Source organism: Bidens hawaiensis, unplaced genomic scaffold, assembly GCF_021521415.1.
Source record: "Bidens hawaiensis isolate Kalapana, Puna unplaced genomic scaffold, B.hawaiensis_p1.1 tig00001412_1, whole genome shotgun sequence".
Taxonomy (NCBI): domain Eukaryota; kingdom Viridiplantae; phylum Streptophyta; class Magnoliopsida; order Asterales; family Asteraceae; genus Bidens; species Bidens hawaiensis.
The window spans coordinates 769,874-788,184 of record NW_027491079.1 but is presented as its reverse complement, the minus strand read 5'-3'; the positions used below and the strand labels follow the sequence as shown (position 1 = coordinate 788,184).

At 34.5% G+C, this 18,311-nt stretch overlaps 2 protein-coding genes across 2 annotated transcripts; both read right to left on the bottom strand.

The window, feature by feature from the left end:
* Positions 1-932: 932 nt before the first annotated feature.
* On the bottom strand, positions 933-5,742 carry LOC143574286 (uncharacterized). Its single transcript, XM_077058945.1, has 9 exons — positions 5,726-5,742; positions 5,542-5,658; positions 4,475-4,654; positions 3,238-3,317; positions 3,073-3,112; positions 2,858-2,965; positions 2,706-2,786; positions 2,456-2,578; positions 933-1,354 (listed from the first exon to the last, which is right to left on the bottom strand). The coding sequence occupies exons 1-9, from the start codon at positions 5,735-5,737 to the stop codon at positions 1,298-1,300; spliced, it is 798 nt and encodes a 265-aa protein (XP_076915060.1). The 5' UTR covers positions 5,738-5,742; the 3' UTR covers positions 933-1,297.
* Positions 5,743-7,006: 1,264 nt separating this feature from the next.
* LOC143575533 (transcriptional corepressor LEUNIG-like) lies at positions 7,007-11,855 on the bottom strand. Its single transcript, XM_077059885.1, has 18 exons — positions 11,666-11,855; positions 11,283-11,380; positions 11,078-11,187; positions 10,584-11,003; positions 10,243-10,328; positions 9,960-10,038; positions 9,772-9,847; positions 9,645-9,694; positions 9,263-9,559; positions 9,003-9,185; positions 8,669-8,899; positions 8,449-8,566; positions 8,245-8,354; positions 8,011-8,160; positions 7,749-7,904; positions 7,550-7,666; positions 7,262-7,471; positions 7,007-7,168 (listed from the first exon to the last, which is right to left on the bottom strand). Exons 1-18 carry the CDS (start codon positions 11,695-11,697, stop codon positions 7,025-7,027), a joined length of 2,667 nt encoding a protein of 888 aa, XP_076916000.1. The 5' UTR covers positions 11,698-11,855; the 3' UTR covers positions 7,007-7,024.
* Between the last annotated feature and the right edge of the window lie 6,456 nt (positions 11,856-18,311).

Here is an 18,311-nt window from a genome sequence, read left to right as displayed (position 1 = left end):
TTATTTTTAAATTTTAATACAATTAACATTTTATTAAATTATTTTAAACTACATATATTGCAAATTCCAACTCCCATATCTTATCCTCTATTTCTTTCTTGACGCACAAAAAAATCGGTGAGACTCGATTTGAAGATTTAGTGACTTGATCTGGGAAAAAATTGCATAAGTAACCTAATTGGAACACTTTTTGAAACTTGGTTACTATTCTATAAAATATTCCAAAAAAATACTTATAATTCAAGAAAAAATAGAGATAGAAGATGATGAGGGCGTACGTCTTGATATTTTACTTTATAGGAGTAAAGAGTAAATACAAACAACAAAAACGACCACAATATTCATGATTTAAGCATGTAAACAGACGGTTTATATAATTTTCTTAATCCCAAATTAGGTTACAACATCATATTTTAACAAGTATCATGACTAAATTTGATAAAGTTAGCTTCTCATAAGACAACCAAGCTGATAGGAAATCAATCGGTAACAAATAGGAATTTGATTAGAATATAAAAGGGATAGATCAATGGCTCGTTTTCGGATATAGATACATCACCGACTCAAACCGTAGGTCTGCGATAACTAGCCGGGCACCACCCCAGCTAAGAAACTGTGTCTAAGAACACCACTCGAGATGCCAGAATCGAGCTAGCATAGACGAATTAACTTTAACTCAACTCCACTGAGAAAAAATTAACACACATGTTTTTCATCAAATACAACTTCTGATTTTCATTATTTTCACCATTGTTCAAACTGTCAAACATATGGAAACTAAAAGGTAACCCACTATCTAGCCCAGCCCATGATCTCTAAACATAGGTTGAAAATAAAAATAAAATAAAACAACACAACAAACTAAAAATAAAATAAATGTGGAAAAGAAATGCAAATAAAATGTGGCCCCATTTGTTCAAGATAGGTCGGGTCATGACAGATCTTCAGGTTCGGGTGCGATTATGTGATCCAATCGACCCACTTGATGAAACGGACCTGATGCATGATATTAACTAGTATTATAGGTTAGATGTTACAGATGGTATCAAAGTCACTTATTGACTAAATTCAAGATGATGTGGCAAAGCTCAAGGGGACTAGTCCGGAGGGCGTTTGGACACCAGCGTATACTCAAAACATTAATTGTAAATGATACGAGAATCCCACATTATCAAAATTTATAACATGTCCATCTTAAATATTAAAATTGAGTTTGTGAACCATATTTACCTTTAAAAGTTTAGATTACTGGAAAGTTTTAAGAAGAATTTGCTTTTTGCAAAGAAAGAGATACATTCTATATGTGAATCTCTTGAGTTTGATTCCGAAGTCTCCCATTCCTCGTGCATTCTTCCTGATAATACGAGTAACAACGATAAACGTCCATAAGATTCTACTCATTTTGTCAAATATATCATCAAATTTGCCATCTAATAATGTGAGGATAACGTAAATAAGACCAACTATTATGCTGCATTATTAAGCTAGGTCATCCTTATTCATATAATTTAAACAGATTAAAAAGGTATCCTAGATGTTTAACTTATGGTCAAATCCAATTATCGAATCTATATATGTATAAAGTAGTTCATTTGTGACTACTTTAATTCAAATTAAAATTTTGATGAACCTTGTGAAGGACATCAATATGCATGCTACCTTTTCTCTGGACTTTTAGGGCTTAACTTGTTTGTGCCCACGATAAGGCCAGAACACCATAAATTAAGTTTTCGTTTTTTTTAATAAGAAAAGCAACTCAGACACTCTCTAACTCGATTCCTAAATTACACCTTTTTTTGACAACCATTGGATTTGAACCCTCGCTGTTCGGAAAGGCAAAGCCTTATCCAAGACTTTGGTAGTGCTAGGCTATAGGTGGCAATCATGACACACTCTCCAAAAAATGGGTTGATTTGGGCAAAATTGAATTGTATGTGGGTACACTTGGGTGAGTTGGGTCAAGTCAAATTAGTCAACGGGTCATTTTGGATCTACTTAAGTTAATCAACAGGTCAAAACGAGTAACTAATATAAAAATTTATCAACTTAAAAGAGTCCAAATGGGTTAGATTATGGTTTGTCTCCACCAACTCGTTATTACCAACACCATCGCCACTGCCATCACCAGCATCATCGCTGCCACTGGCCACCATAAGAAACTATTGCGGGTGAACCTATTTTATGACTCTTTTCTGATATAACTCACTGCAACCTGACCACATTTTCGCCAAAACAAATTGATGTGTTAAAGTGGCCCGTTTTGACCCGGACTCATTTTGCTCAAAAGCCAAAACCCATATTGACCTGAACCCGTTTTGAGCTGTGACCCGAATCCACCCGGCCTGCCCAGTTTCCCAGGCCTACTAAGCTAGGCCAAAGGCACTTTGGTATAAATTAAATTTTGCATACATCACTTTCACAACTTGCTATAAAACAACTTCATAATTTCACTTACTTGAAAAGCCTTTAACAACGAGTAGCAACGCCTTTTCTCCGAGTTTGCTTCCGCATGCCTTTTCTTCAAGGCTTCACAAGCTTTTTGCTCTGCTTGCAGTGAAACTTGCACATTTTGGAGCTTCTGTAAAAAGAAATAAGCATCCATGTCTTCAAAATTTTCAAAAAATGCTATAAATAGAAAAATTATTATGAACATTTGACTACAAAAGTCAAACTGTAGAGAAATAACTTGTTACTGTATTTATTACCTGTTGAATACTCTTTGAAATTCCATCCATTGAACTAGTTAATGCTGCACGGCCAGCAGGAGTATTAAGCGCGTCATGAAACTGTCAAAGGAGATTACATCAATGATAATAGTTAAAAAGTCAAAGCAGAAAGAAACATACGTTTAGTTTACCTGGGAACTTAAAGAGTTCAATAAGGATGTTTCTTTTAGCATCAGTTCTTTTATTTCCAACAAAGCATTATATGTTGCATAGTATTTACGAGTTTGCCTAAGCTTACCCTAACAAATAAAAGAGTGAAATGAAATCATCAAAACTCAGAAACCAATATTGTTTTTTGGGACCAAATGATGTACTGATCATAAAGATAGAAATATATATAACATACCTGGATGTGAGTATTGAGTTCTGAAAACCGACGTTCATACCTGCAGAATAGACATAAATCTTGTTACATTAAACATTAATATATATTGTTAATGGTTTCTGAATCTTGCAAGGTTCTAAATTTTAACACAATAATAGTAGAGCAAGATATTGAAAATTAACTTACTGGATGAGTTCTGCTTGTGTTGGTATGTCATCACGCTGGCGCTTTAGCAATGTAATATCCCTTAGTTTTGATGCAAGGGCCTACATGACATCAGAAAAACATGAATCTTACAAAACCATGGGCCATGGCACAAGTAAATTTTAAATGCTATTAGACTAGTTATGTACAACTTTTTAAACCTAAACAACGAACAACCCAATACCTATGACACTTGAAAATGGCATGATATGTGTATACTAAATAATACAAAGACAATTAACAATTCAAATAAACAAAAGAGAATTGGCAATTCAGCCCTGCTTCTCTGATCCTGTTAAGCAAAGGCATGTTGCCGGTACCTTCAGAATGTTACTCTTTATTTGCCCAATACTATACTTGCGGTCAATGACATGTGTCAATTTATGCATACCCCAACCGAATACCACTGATATGCGGTTAAATGGATTGTATATTATTTTCATTGCAATTCTGAATACCACTGGTATCCAGTTAAAAGCTCTTGCAGGCACGTTGACTAAACTTACCTTGTTAAAAACTTTTCTTCGTGAACTTGGTGTTGGGACAACTAAAACTCCTGCACTATGGTGTGACAATCTAGTTCAACCTACCTTTTGGCTAATCCTATCTTCCATGGCCGGAAAAAACATGTGGAAGCTGATTTTTATTTTGTTAAAGGTTGCATAGAGAAATCTCTGCAATTTATATCGACGAATGATCAAATTGCTAATATCTTTACAAAGTTGTGACCAACTCACATGTTATGTACCTAATTGTAATTGTCATAGTCTAGATAGTACCTACGTGTAATATTAAAGTGTATATACAAAGCCCCTATGTAACCCTACTAATATGAACCACCAATATACACAACCCTTTTTGGTTTGATAAATAATATGTTTTTAGAATAAAAAAGAATGTTTCACTTTGTACATCCATGGTGCATAAATATGCATTTACCTGCACAGTATGTGTGTGTGTGCATACATCAGTGAAAATGCAAAGGGTGGAAGTTCATAGGGTTTTTCTTGATCGTGCCCTTAATCATATTAGGTTATGCTCGGATTAATAAGTTGCCCTTATCGCAAAGTTATTTACTTTATATAACCAAAATCTGCCGATATGAATACAACACATTGACACCCTTGGATCACAAAAGATCACACACAGACATTAGCATGCCTATGCTATCTATTTGTCCACATAAGCAGAAACTATTTGAAAGGAACGCATGCAATACCATTTTTGCTGAATTCAGTCTGTCAACTGCATTAGTCAACAAACGGTCAACGCACTCGGCAGAACTCCCTCCATGTTCATTGCTCTGTATCATCTCTTCCAGCTCATTGACCTCCATTTGCAATCTGGAATGTTCTTCACTGAACTTTAATTCAAATTCTGCTTCTTGCTTCTCGAGAACCTAAATACAATTATTTATGTCAATGGAGACACAACCGTTTGCTTTCAGCATTCTATACTCCCTCATTATAATCAGGATTGATGGTTAATACATAAGAATGCACAACTAACTAGGAGTGTGCATGGAACAAAAAAAAAACGATCCTAAACCAGAAAAAACGAACTGAATAAAGAAAACTGACAGTTTGGTTTTCTGTTTTTGTAAATGCCGAACTTACGGTTTTGGTTTTGCATGAACTAAAAACCGAAAAAAACCACATCGCTCTGACTTCATAGATTTTCATTTATATTTTTAAGTAATTTATAGGAATTTAGTAAAAATGTATCTCAAAAATTATAGATCAAATATATAATAATCAATTAGCTATTTCTTTTTTTTTTTTTTTTTTGTGGAAGGTGACTTTCTTGTGTGGTTAGGCCACCACACTCCCAAATTTGGAGAGCCCTATGTTGTCTTAACCGGGCCCACGCTGGCTTCAGAGTTTGGCTTGGGCGTTCCCCTAGGAAACCATACCACCAGCAGTTGTTGTGCACACAAGAGCAGAACTCTTTGTGCGTAACACAGGGTGGGACGAAAACCTGAGTGAGCTCGGGATTCGAACTGACAACCTTGCACAAGGCCTAGCTCAAATCCTTCGTCGCCATAATCCACCAAACGTGACACAAGTGGGGATCGAACTTAGGTCTCACCGGAGAATCCAAACCTCAATAATTTAGCCAATTACTTTCTTTTTTCTGCCCAAAATTTTCAAGCTCAAATGGCAAAAACCGACCCGAATCCAAACCTAAAACTAAACCGAAAGCTTTTCGACCCAAACCAATACAAGTAATTGTTTGCAAGGTGTCTAATAACATCAAAAGCACAAATTTGTGTTTAATTATACATACCTTTAATGTCTCCAGATGTGAAAGTAATCTGTGTACATTATCCGTAGCACCTGCCTTGTCAGCTTCTGCTCTCAAATCATGCATCTTCTTCTTCATAGTTTCTGCAATTTGTTGATCCTGAAAGAAACTACTTAATTAGGGCTTTTATTCATCAGACGAGTAAGAGAACAATAAAGTGATTTACCATTTCTGTCATTGTGATACTCAAATTAACCGTCAACTCTTAACGTAGAAACCAAACAGCTGATGAAACGAAGTAATTGTTAAAGTAAATAAACCTAATTGATTATCGATGCTGATTGGTGGCGTCACAAATTTCACATGACATCTCCGCCATCATCCAAAAATCAAACAGAAAACCAACAGCTTTGAGGTCACAACTAATTCAATGGATGTATTACCCGAAAATAAAACAGAAATTGAACCAGTTTGAAAATGATTTGGTAGAAACACCGATTGAAGAGTAGGTTGGAGCGGGTTTGTAATTTTCTCCGTCGAAATCGGTTTCAAACCGGTTAACCGCCAGCTAAAACCAGGCAAAATCCTGTCCGGAAACCAATCGCAACTCTTTAAAATATTTAAAACGATGTTTATTTGGTCGGTAAAAATCGAGCTTTGAAGCATGGGCATTGGTAAACCCAAGCGTTACGACGGCGAGTTAAAACATCCGTTAATTTTTAACGGAAGTTTAAGTTAGCACCTAATATTGTTACAAAATTAAAACCTTAGTACCCATATCTGCAACTTTTAAACCTTGGTACCTAATTTTGTTACTTTAGAAAAACATTAGGGATTAACTTCGTAATTATGTCTATGGTTATTTTCAACTCTTTAAAATATTTATATTTTTCACCCTCTACTTTTGTCAAATTAAATTAAAGAAGAATTACAAGTTTTCCTCCTCATTTAACCATATATTAACTTAAATTTCAATTTCAAACCAACTTACCCTATGATTTCTAAAAGGCCATGACTTTTTTTTACGTTAATATTTTTCTAAAAAACTTGCACTATAAAAACGACAATTTTATTCACTTTAATTTGAGTATGGTATTACAATAATTAAAAAAAAAAAACTAATATGTTACGTAAGAGTGGTCACAGTTATTTTTTAGGGTCCTATGTTAAATCTACAAGCCCAACCGTCGGTAACATACTTTTGGCGTTGAAAACCAAACAATGAAACCAAAACCGGTTTAAGGGTTTAAACCGAACCACTAACACCCGGTCATAATTGTGATTTTTGAGTATTGAACCACTTATCCTAAGATAAACCCGATTACAAAAATTACACCAAATATAAAAAAACATAAACAGGTCACCACAGAGTGCATCTGTAAACTAGACTTCAACATACTAAAACATAAACATGACAGAAAACACGATTTAATTAAACATTCGATTCCACAAACATGTTAAAATAGCACAGATCATCCATCACATCACATCACATCACATCACATCATTTGTTTTCTGTTTAATTTCACTTCCAAAGTTTAACGATCTTATCATGACTCGCTGAAGCTACCAAACCCGTAGCCGTTGACAACGCCAAACCAGCAATCAGTCCTTCATGTGCGGCTAAAGTCATCGTCTTGTTCTCCGGCATGTTCCATAACTCCAAAGACTACATTAACATATGTCATTTTACCATTAATTTTACATTATAATCGGCGTTTAAAAAAGCGCAACTTTCATAATTTTGACCAGAACTACTCACCTGATAACAGCCGATGACTAACAATGAATTAGCATAACTAGGATGAAAAACGCAAGAGTTGAACTTGTTGCCGTTACAACTGAGTTCATGAACACAGTCTCCTTCGTTTGCAGACATAAGTGACCAAACGCGAACAGAATCCTCACTAACCGAAGCCAGATACTCCCCGCTTGGGTCCCAGCAAATCGAGTGGATTGGCTTTGTATGCCCCTAAACCAATATCGTCCCTCATGTTACAAAATATAAAAATAATGAAAATACATGGTTAAAGAAACAATAAAAGCAAACCTGTAATGTATGTCGAGAGGCTTGAGTTTCCACATCGAGTATAGATACAATGTTTTCTGCAGCTGCTGCAAGAAACCGTCCATGACGTGGCTGGAATCTCACTTGAGACGTTGCTCCCTAGTTTTTCAAAATAGACGTAAAATAACAATATTAACTAAATATTGTAAAAAAAGTTACCAACTTTCTTTAAATTTCATACCTTGAATACACGAGTGCAACTACCATTATTAACGCTCCAGTAGCGTATCTCCCCGTCCCCGTCACACGAGCAGATGAGGTCATCTTTATTCGGGTGGAAATCCAGTGACATCACAGATGCAGAATGTCCCATAAAGTTGCGCAGAGAAAACCCCGGCTGCAAACAAAGTCAAAGTCAAAAGTACAGTCAAATTACAGTTTGGAAAGAATATTCAAAGGATAGAACATAAACTGAAAGAACTTTAGTTTCAAGTTCAACTAACATTGTCAGCATCCCAGACACGAACGGTTTTATCAAATGATGATGTTGCAAGGCGCGGCATGCTCGGGCTGAAACGCACGTCCGTGATCATAGATGAATGTTCTTCAAGAGACGTTTTCGGCTTTAAAGAGTCTGTATACCACAGTACAGCCTGCATTAGAAATTAACATTAGTTATTAGTTATTAGTTATTACCATAAATAAAAGTTATTTCAAGGTTCAATATTGTTATCTACCTTTTTATCATGGCCACCAGTAGCAAGCAATTTACCATCTGAAGAAAAATGACAACAAACAACCTTGTTTCCACTAGCCCGAACAGAATTCACCTCCGTAAAAGTAAACCCTAATGTCAAATAAAGCATAAACTAATAAGAAAACCAACGGTCATTTATGAAATGATATAATAGGATAATAAAATAATAAACTGCGAGTCTTACCTTTGCTAACATCCATACAACGACCAACAGTATCCCTTAAATCGTTATCATCGGGAGATAAAAAAGACTCCACATTATCATCAAGAGATCCATCTTCAACAAAACGGTCCATGTCAGCCTGCACAATGTTGTTATCATCCCACCATAAGATTACATCCACTTAAAGAAAACTAAAAAAAACAGAAGTGGGCCCGTTTATAGACACACGTATCATACTCACCAATTGATTTGAAGGAGACGTAAGGGTCGCAGGCCCATCAGGCCGAAACATCATTAGTGGTTTTGAAGAGTTATCGTTATGTTGCAAAGCAGGCATTGAGATCACATCTCCAGGTGTATGAGTCGACGGAGTCGAGGGTGCGGAACTCGGTGACGGGCCCGCAGTGTTGGCGGTTCCTGAGCTGTTGGCGGGTCCCGATGATGACACAGGCTGCTTTCTTTTTCTTCCAGTCTGATTTTATAAAACCTTACATTGCATTAGACTCTAGAAAACCATATTAAAGTTTATAACTTCAACCAACAAGCAAAGGGTAAAACGGTATATTTCACCCGACCTGATCGTTTCCTCTAAACGAGTTTGACATGCTCCCGTCCCCCACACTGCTTGCACCCACAATCTTATCTTGTTGAAGACTAATATTTGAATTTTGAGGCGGTGGTGCAGAGAGAGAATGATGAATCTGCTGTTGCTGATTACCATTTTGTTGCTGCTGCTGTTGTAATTGCGCCATTTTTATCTAGATTTGAAAGTAAATCACGTCAACTAACAAAGAACAGTTAAAAAATAATAATTTGGTATGAAATTGAAAATTACTTTAAGCAGCATATCTGTATCTCCACGAGGTAAACCGGGAATGGGAGAACCGACATTTGGAATGTCACCAACAGAACTGGAAATACAATCTTTGCCCATGCTTATGTTTCGGTTATTGAGAAGCATTCTCAACCGTCTACTTTCATCATTGGCTGATTGTGATGTCATGTTTTGTTGTGCTAATAGAAGTTGTTGCTGGTGTTGTGGCGACATCATTTGCAGCTGGTGAAATGGTTGAGAACCTTGCATGAATGACTTCTGTTGTTGCATTATACCAGACCGCAGCTGATCTAATCCCTGTAACCCCACGTATTTTACTTGTATGTTTTTTTAGAAAAATAAAGGGTAGAAGAAAACATGATGAATTATTAAGAAAACTTACAGTGAGAGGCCATCCTTTTAACGTCAAATTATTACCACCTTGATTTGATCCTAAATAAAAAGAGTTTTCAATAGCTCAGTTTTATGAAATGGTCAATGAAAACGGAAAAAAAAAGTCAAAACATTACCAGGAATGCCGATTAAAGATACTTCAGGGCCACCGGCTCTAGGATTCAAAATTGGATTCATTTCCGTCTTTATTTCCTATTTCAGTGTAAAATAGCCAAACAAAATTTAGAAAACATTTTTCCATAACAATCAAAAATTTTAATCTATTTATGATCTTTTGAAAAGTCAAACTTGAGTTATTACTTACCGGGGCAGAGCCTGGAAGTTGTTGGTTCCGTCCTTGGACTTGAGGAGACATACTACCAGCTGCACCATGCAGCACTTGCCTGAAAAACAAGACATTATGAATTCAATTTGATTATAAAATTAACATTTCGAACCTAAGTGCGCACTTCTTTGCGATTACTTCACAAAGTTAAATACTTTTCTAGAAAAAAGTGAATAAAAGCCATGAGAATCAAGATCTTATAGCATCTGTGAACTCGTGAACATGTGCATAAATATACAAGTGTTACAGTAAGTAGCATTACCCTGAAGGTTGACCAGCTGCTGCTGCAGATTTCAAAATTGATGCTTGATTTGGATCCAAAAGCTGACCAACATTCTCACCATATCTCTGCTAAGAACATAAAATAAATTAATTAAATTTGTCAGATAAAAAGACTTGCATGTCAGTCAAAGCTAATCTAAACTTCTATCAATGGATTTTTTAACAAATTAAACACCAATCATCTTTACGATAATTAGTGTTTCCTACAAATTCCTATAAAAGTAGTTAAATTTCATGAAATATACATAATTTCTATTGATAGGGTTGACCATTTGACTTAAAAGTCAAACAATCGTCTCTGAAACAATAAAAGAAGTATACCTTCATAGCTGCATCATCTAAAGCATCCCTAGGGAGCGGTACTTTCAATTTCTCCTCATACATTTTCGTAGCAATAGCATTAACACCAGGGTTCTGTCTCATAAGAGGATCATTTCCCACAAGCCTGTTTGATGCTCCGTTAAGAAGGTGGGGCCCGTCTCTCCGTTGCTGCTGCTGTTGCTGTTGTTGCTGCTGCGCCTGTTGCTGCTGCTGCTGCTGTTGTTGCTGTTGTGCTTGTTGCTGTTGCTGTTGAGCTTGTTGTTGCTGCTGTTGTTGAGCTTGTTGAGCCTGCCATTGTAACATTAACTGCTGCATTTGCATCTGATGATGCTGCTGTTGCTGCTGCTGTTGTTGTTGTGGATGTGGCGTTTGTTGTGGCTGCTGCTGTTGCTGCTGCTCCCTTGCTTTGTTTAACTGAGTCTGCAGGTTTAAATAAATATAACACGTGAGTATGCATATTATGTATACGTGTCAAACTCATCAAACAAGCTAACCTCAATGTAAGAGGCTGCAATTTCCGAGTGTTTCTCATTAGTCCTCGCTATAAATATATCCCAAAACACAGACCACCACTCAAACAGAAAGCCACCAGGCGCATCAATAGCTAAAACATAAAAAATCACAAATTATTAAATTAAAAAAAAACAAAAAATAAAAAAACAAGTATGAAACCATGAATAAAGGATTATTAGTTTTTACCAACAGGGTCAGATGAGACTTTGCCTTCCGCTTGAAACGCCTGAGCCGAAGCCTTTAAATCCCTTTTCACTAAGTAATCATGTATGTAAACATCTAACCTGTTAACCAAAAACCAACAAACAACATGTCTCAATTTACCTACCAAAATCAGATCTTTACTCCAATTCAAGTACAAAAATATATACATAAACATGAACAATAACAAATCCAAAACAAAATCCCTAACTTAATTAACAAAACCAAATCACAAAAAAAACCCTAATTTTATAAACCCTAAAAACCCAAATTACAATCAAAGGCCAGTAATTTCATAGGCAAAACAGACCCACCAGCTGAATAAACCTAACAAGCAACAAAAGCCATCAACTTTGAACAAAACTTACATTTTATCAGCTTCCCAGTGAGTCTGAGACATGTTTGGTAGAATCAAGAAACTTGAATCAGCATACAACAGCTAGATCTTCATCAAGGGTTTAGGTGAAAGTGAAACCCTAGAGCAATTGAGGTGAAAATTATTCCAGAATATTATTATTATTAATGTTATTGTTATTATTATTATTATTATTTATAGAAAAGAAAAGAAGATCTTGAGGAAAGAGAAGAGAAAGGTGGAAATCCAAGAGAGAGAAAGAGGTTGTCTGAATGAGATATAATAATATTAATAATATAATAATAATAATTTGTTATGAAACGAATTGTGCAAGTTATATGACACCTTTTTCACAATTGTCTAAATTATGGTCACATGAACACTCCAAGTAAAGATATAATAATTTGAGTTTGTCGGCAATTTCACATTTACGTAGTATAAATAATACTATAATGTAAATGAAATATCATCCCCAGTACACATTCTCATCTTTTCCTTTTATCATCTTGTTTTTTTGTTCAAATATTACTTCAATAATATTGTTGTAATTAAGGCTAATATTATAACATAATTGTTATTAAGTGCATTATTCACATTTCTTTTTAAGTTTATATATATTATTATTTTATTGTTATTATTATTCATGGTCACTTGTGTTTTTGTAATTAATTTATGAATATTGTCGTGTTGTAAGTTTATTTCTATAACTAGTATGATTTGGTTTTAATGGAAAGATATTTTTTATTTAAAGTCTATGACATTTGATTGGCATGTTGTAAGTTTATTTCAATAACTAGTATGAATTGGTCTTAATGGAATGATATTTTTTATTTAAAGTCTATGACATTTGATCTAGCTCACTAGCGCAGTCCTTTGAACGGCCTTCAAGAAAAGAGGTTTTTAGTTGACCATTGAATGACAAGATGGTACGGTTTATTCGAGATAAGTTGTTAATCTTTTAATAACACAAGAGAAGAAGAGAAAAAAATCTAAAATAATACTTCTTTTTTATTCTTTTTCTTAAACGAGATTACGTATAAAAACAAAGACATAAGATAAAGAATAAGGAAACATAATTTGATTATAATAAGGAAGCTAAATAAAAGATAAACTTAAATAGTAATAAAAATAAACTTATTAATATAATAGGATCATATCAATTCCCGATCACTTGAAAGTGTCCTTGTCCTCAAGGACGGAATGTCGTTGCCATGGCGGTCGGCACTCGAGTCGTGCAATGACAAGTAGGGCAGTCTCAACATAGCACCACGGTGGCCACCATTCGACTCTTCCCATGTTATTTAAGCCAATGTCAACAGACCACCATGGGGGGCGCCACTCGCAGTTTCTCATCATAATACCTGCAATCTTTGGCGTAGTAGTATACAAGAGTTGTTGAAATCCTATGATGAAAGGCATCACGTGTGGTGATGGTGTCTTGTGGTTTTCTTGGTCAAGAGTATTTGTGGGTTGCGGTTGCATGTTCATGTTGATGACAATCGAATAAATTGTCGTTGGAATGGGTTTCCGAGCCATCTTGGGTTCACTAATTGGAATGGTAACAAAGGGTATGGGCAACGATGTGGTTGTTAGAGTTGATGGAAGTGGTGGATGCAGAGTCAGGTATGGTGGCGGTAGCGGTGCTTATGGCTTTGTGGTTGAAGAGGAGGAAGCATAGCTTGGAAGGAAGTTAGTGTTAGCCTGCTCCAATTGAGCACCAAGTTGCGTGATAATATTTTCAAGTTTAGATGATTGAACTTGCATAGCACTTGAATTTGCCCGTGCTAGTTTTGGGGCCGAGGGTTCAATCAAATCATGGTTATCTAAGGTACCAACGAAATTGATTAAGCATTGCAGCTATGAAAAATATCCCATGTGATGAATTATGAACTCCGATGCCAACCATTGAACCACCAGAATGGTTCATTAGCGAAGGATTCAACAACATAGGGAACCGCTCGTTGTCATAGATCACGTAGAAGAGAAAATATCGTTCGGCTTGAGAGATCCATAGAGCGGGATTAGATCCAGTAAAAAGAGGTAATCGTGGATGCTCCCACAAGAGTTCTTGGCTTTGGCTCAATGAAAACACCAATTGACACGGTTTATTCGAGACAACCGTCAATCTCCCAAGAACACAAGAGAATAAGAGAAAATAGACCCAAAGTAATAATTCTCTCTTATTATTTTTCTTAAATGAGATTACAATATTTAGAAAAACAAAGACATAAAAATAGAAAAAGATAAACAATAAAGAAACATAAATTGACTATAATAAGGAAATTAAATAAAAGATAAACTTAAATAATAATAATAATAATAATAATAATAATAATAAACTTATTAATATAATAGGATCGTATCAATATAGAGACCGATTTAAGATGGTCAATCTCTCAATAGACCCTTAGAGTGGGTAAGGCTCCAAGAACAAGAGGAGATAAGAGAAACCAAAGTTGAAACAATTTTTTGATTATTTTTTCTTTTTTTTTTCTCAAACGAGATTAAAACATACATAACCGTCAGAATTTTAATAAAATTACAATTAAGATCAATAAACATCAAACGCTCCATTTGAGCCTATAAAAAGGATGTAATCCTTCAACTAAACTTGTCTCAACCTTCAAATCGATCTAAAATACTCTCAAAAATCCATAATCGTTCGTCAAAGTGTGTTTTCCTAGGCATCTCTGACCACCCTCAATTTGAAAAATTACCAGGTAATGCTTATATGCATATTGATCGTTTTTTATCGTATATCAAAACCCCTAACTAATTTGAACGAACAGGGAACCAATTCACAGATTAAAGATCTAGGGCTTGTAAGAATAATGAAGAACTTGAAAGTATTGTTTAAGTTAAATTGTCCTGCTCTTATTCCAAACAATCAAGCTAGTCCAACTGGTTGATGCATGCGTATGTGGTCTATGAGACCCGGGTTTGAACTCGGGTCAGGCTACTTTTGTTTATTATTTTTTTAAATCATATTTTAAACAAGATAAATTTGTTAATAATTATTAAAAATCAAATAAAATTATTTTAAGTTAAATAAAATTAGTTATAAACTGTTTTTATCAAGTTTTATTTAAAAAGCTAACTTTTCATACGTTAAAGTTTCGTTAAAACTCAATTAATATTATATTAATATATTTTATTTACATTTCGTTAATATCTTCAAAGATGCTAAAGTAATCATATTCGGAATAATATTATACCGATAAATTCGACATTCCATGAATAATATAATTCTCAAATTAATAATAAATTATTAATTAAAATAATAATAAATTGTTAAATTACCGTTAAAGCTTAAAAATATTATTATAATATAAAATGTCATAAAGTAATCAAATATATAATAAAAATAATGTTAATTCCTAAAACTAAATTATCTAACTTTTTAATCCCGTTAGTTACTCCTTAATTTTGTGTTTTTTATTATAGTTCGTGAGGTTCGATCGTTTCGATTCCTTTGACGCGCTTTCAGATTATATTCCTCGTTTAATCTTCAATTTCAAAGGTGAGTTTCTCACACCCTCTTTTTAACGCTTTTATATTTTGAGGGTAGCATCTATATCCCATTGAGTCAATTGTTAACTTGTTCATTTACAAAACTACAATTCGTATCATGGACTTGTGTGTTTACTTAATTTAATTTCTCAAAACTTACTTGCACGTGGTATGCTCAATAAATATGATCATACGCCCCCCTTTGCACTCAGAACCATTTTGTTATGAGTGAAAAATGGCCTCATTATCCAAGTACGTTGGTTGTTACCAACTTGAAAGGACCTTACTTGCGTGATTATCCGAGTACGTTGGTTGTTACCAACCGGGAAGGACCTTAATTTCTTGATTATTATATGTCTCATGGGATTGTATGGTTTTTATATTATAAATAACCAAACTTGTGTGAACTCATCAATTATTCGTTTAGTTGACCTTTATTTTATATATATGCTACATGTACAATTATTAAAGGATGAAAATTGGAAAAGACACTAGAAGTTAGGTTATATCAATAAATGGACAAATTGTTTAAATGTTCTTATAATTTTCTTGTATTTCTTGTTACAACTTGTGTACTTGACATTGAAATTAATTAATCCACATGTGTTTTGAGCAATCTTTACGTCACACTCAGGCGCTTCCACTTAAGCGGGGGTGTTACAGATGAGACAAAGGTTTTGGGCGATGGGACGGCTATTGGCGATGATATTAGGGTGTTGTTGCTGTTGGAGTTGGTAGAGGCAGCTGTTTCGGGGTGGGGAGGCCCGTTGTTTACTAAACCGTGATGGGGTCAAATATATTACTTGGGTTCTTAAATCTCGGAGTGGGGAGGCCCATATCACGTGTTTAGTTTTGTTAAGCCGTGTCCGAGTCAAATATATTACTTGGGTTCTTAAATCCCGGGGTGAGGAGGCTCGTGTCATATGCTTATGTCTTACCGCGTTCGGGTCAAATATATTACTCGGGTTCTTAAATCCCAGGGTGGGGAGGCCCATACGCGTGTTCGACCGTGAATATATTATTTGGTGTTATCTATTTATTTGTTTGCCTATTATTTCCTATACTGTTTATTACCTATAATCTTTGAAATGATTTATGAATCTTGTTTACTAAAACGTGAACTCACTCATCTCAAGCTGACTTTGTGTGTATGTTAGTTTGATTTTCAGGTTAAAGACTAGAGATTATCGCTTAAACGTGTTGGAGAATACTCGGACGGTTGAGAGCATTCCTAATCAAGGACTTTAAAATAAAACGAACATTTTAGTTTTTATTTGATTTTGAGCACATGCCCCCCGTTTTGGGGTTTATAATGAACTTATTTTCTTTGTTAACTTTGGGAACCTTTTCCCGGTTGTGAGAATTTTGATACCTATTATTCCGCTGTTTATTACTCTGAACTGGTTTTATTAAAATGAACTTGCTTTTGGTTTTGAATTTTTGAGAATTGTGGGTATGATTATCAACTGTAGGATTCCCGGATTTCGGGGTCTTACATGTATTGTATTCAATATTAATGGAAATTTAAAGTTTATTGCTATGCTTTAATTTTGTGAACAGTGGTTCTACATTTTCACTAAAATTTGGTATAATACGATTAAGTTTGGTAGGATACATATACGATACCAGTAGTCAATATAACATTTTCTAAAAAATTAGATCTTACTTTTAACCAAAAAAAAAAGTATTTGGTATGGGTACCAAAGTTTTTTTTGACACTTTTGGTCCCTAAACTTTAGGTAAAAGCAATAATGACATAAAAGTAAAGATTTTGAGGTTTGAAGATGAGTATACAACAATAAAATAAATCAAACATCAACAAATACTAATAAATACGAACATTTATTAAGGATCAAAAATCCGAATTACAAACCCGGGTCAGGTAAACAAATACATATGCGGATCGGAAAAAATGACAAATATCACAAGAGGGTGATAAAAACAATATTCAGTAGCTATGAGATGGAACAAAAAGTTGATCTCATCATGATTATTAATTACTTAATGTATGCGACTTAATCAACACCTGACCCATAGAGAATACCCATGTTCTTGGGATCCAACAACACATGAATTATTGGTTGCCTGAAGAACTACTAAGGTTGTTTGTAATAGACTAGGCAGACAATCATTACTTTATACTTTATTTTGTTGTTTGCAGCTTCTTTCTGAGTTGAACTTGTTACCATAGTAATGGAATGATTGTTTTGCTGGTAAAATAAATGTATTCAAATTGTTTTAAGTCATGTATTATTTGAATCTAGTTTATCTCCAATTTCTTTTGATCTTATAACCTTTTTTGTTTGAAAACGAAGACTAGTACATAAATTAGAGAATAAAAAATGTATAAAAGATTATTAGAAATAAATATTTGTTAAAAAGAGAAAAGAAAGATAATAGGAAAATATAGTTGGTTTTAAGATAGGGATATATGAAAATCGTCCTTTAATTAGTTCATTAAGGGTAAAAAATAATTTAATTAGTTAATTTTAATGAAATTGACAAGTATGTAATATATGTGGTTTAGGTAGGGGAACTATGTACATGATTTTAAGGGATTGGGTGAATACACAATAAAGACCCATCTACAGGGGATAAATGTGAATGCCGCATTATAATATACATGCAAATCAGTTCTAACAAAGTAATATCAGGTGGCACACATTCTTGTAAGACAATATCATTCATAATTATTGACGATTACATGTAAAGAAAGACTTATACTTCTCTCCATCTTAAACACAAACGCTATAACTATAGAGATTATTTTATTAGTTTAGTGGCCACTCAAATATCGGGACATCCTGGTCCAGAGGAGCAACAAACACAAACAGTGCCTTGACATAATTGATTTGTTATTCTTTCCCTTATCGGCACGACACGGACGCAATCTGCGTTGCAAACTAGTTTATCACACGGAAATGTTTTGTGATCAACAGAATAACCACACAAATCACCACCTAGTTGTCAGCCAAATAAATTAAAAAAACTATCTATCAATAAAGTGATATAAATTAAATGAAGAAAATACGTAGGTTTAAACCAAGAATTACCATACGACTTGCATTGTTTCTCTGGTCCGGCAGCAATATAAGTCGTAAGATTTGAGCATACGATGTAAAGAAAGACAAAAGACATGATGTTTTTCT